This window comes from Galeopterus variegatus, unplaced genomic scaffold, assembly GCF_000696425.1.
Source record: "Galeopterus variegatus unplaced genomic scaffold, G_variegatus-3.0.2 Scaffold2340, whole genome shotgun sequence".
NCBI classification, from domain to species: domain Eukaryota; kingdom Metazoa; phylum Chordata; class Mammalia; order Dermoptera; family Cynocephalidae; genus Galeopterus; species Galeopterus variegatus.
In genome coordinates, this window is record NW_007728451.1 from 213941 (window position 1) to 221239 (window position 7299).

General features: G+C 35.6%; 1 protein-coding gene across 1 annotated transcript in view; it reads left to right on the forward strand.

The window, feature by feature from the left end:
- The first annotated feature begins 4462 nt into the window (after positions 1-4462).
- LOC103597523 (glycine N-phenylacetyltransferase-like) overlaps positions 4463-7299 on the forward strand; it is a 17208-nt gene continuing 14371 nt past the window's right edge. The window contains exon 1 of the mRNA XM_008581379.1: positions 4463-4540. Within this exon, the coding sequence (XP_008579601.1) occupies positions 4463-4540 (78 nt within the window). The remainder of the gene's footprint in view (positions 4541-7299) is intronic.

The window sequence follows — 7299 nt, forward strand, 5'->3', positions numbered from 1 at the left end:
CTCTTAAATGGCCAGTTCTAGTGCAACCTCTTTTAAAAACCCAAAAGCCTCCACTTAGAAGTAATATCTACCTATTGTGAAATCTCATAGAGCTTAGGAAGTAAATGCTTGATATAGTCATTTGCCACAGCTTTTTGTCCACCATTTTTAGTTGGCATATTATGATTCAATTATTTGCTAATTCCAATTTGATACAGTTAGTCAAAATGTAGAAGTGCTGCTTCATGTTACTTAGTAATATACATTATGCACATTAGACCCTTAGGTTTAGCAATGGCAAGGTTCAAGTAGAGGTGAGAATTGGGAATAAGATGAGTGAATCAGTTTTAAATATCACTTGGTAATAAAAATTAAAGGAATAAGAAGGTATTTTGGACCACATGAAAATGTGCCACATTGAAAAAGCTGCTACAAGATGTCATGATATCTGCAGCACTGGTTTTCACATATATAAAATAATTTAGTTCTTTGTAAGTGGTATTTTTTTAGTTACGTGCATGCTTTATTCCTCTTATTAGATTATGAGTTTTTAGATAATAGGAAACATGTCTATTATAGTTTATTCTAAGCTCACAAATGCTCAGAGTTGACCTGAGTAAGTGCATCAATCAAAATCCAGAGAAGCAGAAGTAGGGGATTTGTCATAGGGATTTGATCTTATGCAATTGTGTGTATTAGTTAAGTAGTTTCTATAAGGCTGTTTCTTCCCATCTGCTGCTGGAGATTGAAATACACAAAGAAGGCAGTTGGGAAGGGAAAATGGATTTAAAGTGGGGTACAGCACAGACTGGAGTTCACAGGGACAGACTGATACCTTGTGAGCTCTTGTTGACTCTCATCTTGGTAGTGTGGGTGTCCTACCAGGTTCCTCCTTTACAGAGCTGAGCATACACATGGCCCAGATGACAGAGAAGCTGAAGGTGGAACTGGGGACAGTGAAGCCCTTGCCAGCCCAGCCACTGCCTCATGTCAAGAACTGAACTACAAAAAAATGCCTGGTGCTTCAATTCTGCCCTTCAAGTTTCCCATAAAAATCTCTTGTGGTCTGCCTTAACTGGAAATGTGTAGGGAAGGGAATTCCTGGAAATGTTGTTCAGCCTAGGTCAAGTTACCCCTTACAAAGCCAGTACAGTAAGTTCTCAGTTGGGATTTATTAAATGAATGAATAAATAAATGATTGAAGAGATGAACAGATGAATACATGAGTGAATGGATCAATGCTCAGATCTTTAGGCTAGTCACAAAAATCAATTTAACCTACAATGAAGTTGTACCAAAGTGTTTTTTAAGTAAAAAGCAACTCCAGACTTATGAAAAGAGAAATATTAGTTAAAGGATTATTGCAGGAGGGGGGAAAGAGAGTGTTTCAATAAGGAGGAGAGACTATCTCAGTAGGGACAACTCTGAGACCATAATGTCTACAAACATCTGGAAGGTCAGAAAGGAAATGTCTGGCTTTTGTAGAAAGGGGCAAACAAGGTTTACGGAGTTGTCCTTTGTAGGAAGGAGGATCTTTCTGTATGCCAGTGTTGACTCAGCTGGGGGATCAATGTTCAGAGTCCTGTGAAGAGGAGAGAAACATGACCAAAATTTGGCCAAGTTGGCTAACAAGCACTTTGCCCTGAGTGATCTGGGAGGATGAACAGTTAGTTAATCATTTATGAGGTTGGAATAAACAGGGCAAAGGAAGAACCAAGTGTGGAAAAGTGGGATGAAAGAGTGACAGATCAGAGAATATTTTAACCTGAGTTCAGCATATTCTTGGTAAGGGCTGTGAAGGAGGGGTTGTCTGCTGACTTAGCCTGGGGGAAGGAGAAAAAATTGACCAAAGTTTGGTTAACAAATATTTTTTCTTCTCATTTATCAGAGATTAGTAGCTCAGCTAATTATTTATGAGCCAAAGAATGGGACTTTGGAGGGTCTATGTTTGACCTTGTCATAGGTGAACAAGGATGACACCTGTGAGTCCTTGTGACGTCAGTTAGGGAAGGATAGGTCTTTGCAGAAGTCATTTCCAGAATACGAAGAGGTGGAGCGATTTCTGTAACTGTTGTTTTCCAGAATCACAAGACTTGGGCAAAGTTCAACGCTGTCAGTACCTCAGAGAACTGCATTTACTGAAATACATTTTGACCTTAATTTAACCTTTTGTACTGACTTGAAAATTACCTCTATGAATCTTCTTTTCACACTAATATGAAGGATGATGTAAATAATTTTGCCTGCTGTTTCAGTGATTCCTGAACATGGCTGCATGAGAAAAATCATCTGTAGATGTGCTGATGATAACGTGGAGGAAACGGAATGCTCATATACTACCATGAGAATGTAAAATAGCAGCCACTGTGCAAAACGGGCAGTTTCTCATAAAGTTAAACATATACTTACTATACAACCCTGAAAATGCACTCCAAGAGAATGTTCATACAAAGATTTGTACATGAGTGTTCTTAGTAGCTTTATTCATAATCACCAAAAATTAGAAATAATCCCAATGTCCTTCAACAGGTCAATGGTTAAGCAAAATCTGATACACTCATGCAGTGAAATACTATTCAGCAATAAAATGGAATGGACTATTGAAATACACAACAACTTGGATTTACTGATTGAAAGAAACAAGTCTCAAAAACAGATATATTAAATAATTCCATTTATGTGACATTGTTTTGAAGGAAAACTGTAAGGCCGAAAATCAGATTGGTGATTTCTTAAGTCTGGGAGTCAGAGAAGGGGATTGTTTGCAAAGCGCCACAAATGAACATTATGATAGTGGTCTATATCACTAGTATGCTGCTAGTTACACAAATATATGCATTTATCAAAACTCATAAAATTATACACTTAAAATTGATATATTTTATTATATGTAAATTATGCCTCAAAAAGGATGAACAATACAATTACAAATTATTGTTTGTAATAATACAATTTGGACACCTTTTCTAAAATATAGGTTTCTAAACCTCATGCTCCCTGAAGACCTTCTAAATAAAAAACAGTAGGGGCAGGGTTAAAGAATAGATATATAATAATTTTCAGATTGTTCTAACACATTATCAAGCTTGGAATATTGAATACATCATTTTTATGTTCCCTATACAAGGGCTCATAGGAAAAGCTTTCTTTTATTTTTTGTTGGGGGTATCTATAGTAGCAATAAATGATAATCTTCAAGCATAACGCTAGGAATAATTCAAATGGCTGACACACATTGAGTACTACTGAAGACAGGTGCTCTGCTAAAGATTTAAAATTCAGCTCACTGTGTGCAAGATTACATGAATTACTCCCAATGAATCCTTTTTAGTTTGTTTCCAATACACAACACGTTGAGCAGAAGTCACCCAATGGACTTTTTAAAAATTACTATCAGTATATTCATTATTACAAATCGTAATTTTTCTTTATGCCCTTTACCTGACCTATCACTCTCCAACCCCCCTTCCTCACTCTCCCACATCTCTAGTATCCTTAGGTTTGTTCTCTCCTGAAAGTTCAACATGTTACTCATTATTACAAATCGTAATTTTTCTTTATGCCCTTTACCTGACCTATCACTCTCCAACCCCTCTTCCTCACTCTCCCACATCTCTAGTATCCTTAGGTTTGTTCTCTCCTGAAAGTTCAACATGTTACTGTGGCCTTCCTTCCTTCTTTCCTTCCTTCCTTTCTTCCTTCCTTCCTTCCTTCCTTCCTTCCTTCCTTCCTTCCTTCCTTCCTTCCTTCCTTCCTTCCTAGCACTCAGTTATGAGTGAGGACATGCGGTATTTCTCTTTCTGGGTCTGGCTTATTTCACTTAACATATTTTCTCCAGACTCATCCAGGTTGCTGCAAATGGCACAATTTCATTCTTTTTTATGGCAGAGGAGTATTCCATTCTGTACACATACCACAATTTCCTTATCTGGTCATCCATCAATGGACATTTAGGTTAGTTCCATATATTGGCTAATCCATGTACTGATTTATTTAGTTGTCTCAGCCACTCTATGGGACAGGTACCACAGTCATTGCCATTTATAGATGAGGAAACCAAGGCACTAAGGAGTTCAATAACTTACCCAATGTCATACAGCTTCTAAGTGGCAGGGTCAGCCTTGTCATCAATGGAAATGGAAACTTAGTCTTATAGGATTTTCATGCATTTTAGAAAATAGATTTATTGATCATAGTGCATCCTTAATTATTGGAATTCTGAGTGGTATAAAAATGAAAGCAGAAATTTCAGAAATATTTTTAAAAGTTTAAAAATGATATTAAAAGTAATTTCAGAAAGAGGCCTGTACACTATCCACTGGTATTATTCTTCCTTGAACTTGGTGAGAAGTTTAGTGAAAAGGGCATCAATGAAACAGCTGGCAGCCAGGCCATTAACTAGAACTTTATATTATGTCTATATGTCTTCCAGCTCTTCCTTGGTGTTTCTTGATCCTCTCTTCAGGCTTAGGTACCTGCCAAGATGTTCTACTTGCAGAGTCCGCAGTTGCTGCAGGTGCTACAGAAATCCTTGAGGAAGAGCCTCCCTGAGTCCTTAAAGGTGAGGCTGGAAAATTCTTAGGCAAAAAAAAAAAAAAAGGATTAGCAACTGCCCATAAAAGAGATGGAACAGAGAAGAAACATCTCCTGAGCACCTATTCTGTGCCAGGCACTCACTTGTTGCATCTCAGGTAGTGCACATCACCTTGATGCAAAGCAGGTGTGTTATACCCATGTAACTGATGAGGAAAGGGAGGCTCAGTTGTATGGCTTGACCAAGATCACACCAATAGTGAGTGGCAATGCTATCCAGTCAGTCCTTTGTTGGGTGATGAATCCCCTTGAACCTTTCTAAGAATTGGGGTATATAACATCAGAAGTTTTCCTAGAGTTGCAAAGTTGACTAAAACTAACACAATAATGTTTAATTGGTCATTCCTGAGTAATTATATGCCTAAGAGGAGGTTAACTATGTGATCCTTCTTTGAAAGTATTAATACATCAATTCCTGTTTTGTCAAACATCAAAGTTACAGGTAGAGGGAATAGTTCGTGTTTTAATGCAGAGTGGGATGACTATGGTTAACAATAACATATTGTACATTACAAAACTTTGGAAGTTCTGCCAATTACAAATAATACTTCACACTGTACACCATGAATATGTACAATTAATGTGTCAATTAAAAATAAATGAATTTTTTAAAAACTTGAAAAAGAAGAGCAAATTAACCCCAAAGCAAGCAGAATAAAAAGAGTAGAAATCAATAAATGTGAGCGGAAAAAGAAAACAATACAAAAATCAATGGATCCAAAATCTGCTTTTTTAAAATGTAAATAATGTTGATAAACCTCTAAACAAACTAACCAAGAAATAAAGACAGAAGGCACACATTGCCAGTATCATATATAAAATAGAAGACATTGCTATGAATTCAGTAGACATTATAAGCATAATGAATGCACACTATTATCAACACTGTACTCATGAATTTTACAATTTATTCTGTGAAAAGCACAAATTACCAAAGATCACTGATGAAGAATGTACAACATAATTTGTCCTATATTTATTACAGAAGTAATTTTGTAATTTAGAACTTTCCAACAAAGAAAACTCCATGCCCAGATGACTTCATTGGCTATTTCTATTATACGTGTAAGGAGGGAGTAATATCAATTCTACACTCTTTAAGAGCAGAGCAGAGGAGGACATATTTCCCAGATCATTTTATGAGGCCAGAATGACCGTGATACCAAAAATAGAAATAGTTATTATAAAAAATTATTGAACAATATCCATCATGAACATAGATGTAAAATCCTCAAGGAAATGCATTCAAGTCAAATCCAGCAATGCATAGAAAGAACAATACATCATAACCAAGAAAAATTCATCTTGAGCATTTAAGGCTGGTTTAACATGAAAAATATCAATGCTAAAATACTGATTTGATCATTGCATATTGTACACCAATAGTGATAGTCAACACTGTACCCCATAAATATGCATAAGCAATTGTTTCAATAAAAATATCAATCTAATTCACCACATAACAACCATAAGAAGAAATACCATTTGATCATTTCTTAGTAAGTGCAGAAAAACTGTTTGACAAAATTTAATAGTCCTGATAAACATAAAACTCTCACTAAACTAGAAATAGAAGGAAATTTCTTTGACCTGATAAAAAGTAAGAGAAAAAAAATCTACTTCTAGTATATTAAAGAGTGAAAGACTGAGTATTCCCCATAAGATTGGTAACAAGTCAACAATATCCACTCTCACCATCCCTGTTCAATGTAATACTGGATGCTCTAAGTAGTACAAAAAGCAAGAAAAATAAATAAAAGGAACATATGTTGGAAAGAAAGAAATAAAATAATGTCTATTCACTAATGGCATAATTGTCTAATGATGAAAATACGATGGAGCATACAAAAAATCTTCTAGATATAATAAGTAAGTTTAGCAAGGTCACAGAATTCAAGCCAGTATTCAAAATACAAAATTGATTATATTTATAAATACTAGCAATAGATGATTGGATTTAACAATTAAAAATTAGTATCATTTACAATAGCACCAAAAAACCAACCTATTAGGTATAAAGCCTTATTAGCTTATACTTTCTTTTTTTGATGAATCACATGTCTGGACTACTCAGGACAATGTGAGGATCAGGGATTTAGTCCAACTTTTACACTGACCATGCTGATGGGAGATCTGGCAGGATGGCGTAATATTTTACCTTTTGTTACCTTTTCCTGGTGCTCTGACAACTTGTATAGGGATTGTTTATAGAGTAAGCCACAGGAGCCTAGTATAACCCCATGTCACTCATCCTTCTGACTAAGATAGGGTAGTGCAGCTGTCAAGGGGGCAGAGTCTGGAGTCAGACTGCTTTCACACAACAAATTCACTGATTTCTGGGTAACACTGCAATAATTAAACAACTCTGAAACTCAGCATTCTCATATGTAAAATGAGTAAAACCAGAAAATCAATATTTTTCCACATCATTTTTAAAAATCTTTTTAAAGTAAATTCATTTATTTATTTTAATTGCACATTTTTAAGGGGAACAGTTTCTTGTTTCAGTACATGCATATATTGTACAGTGACCCAATCAGAATAGTTAGCCTATTCATCACCTAAACATTTACCACTTCTTTGTGGTTATAAAATTCAATATCCTCTTTTCTGGCTGACATGAAATATACAGTACAAAATTATTAGCTATAGTCACCCTAGAGCAACAAAACTTACTCTTCCTATCTAACTGTAACCTTGTACCCTTTGGCCAATGCTGCTGCTCCT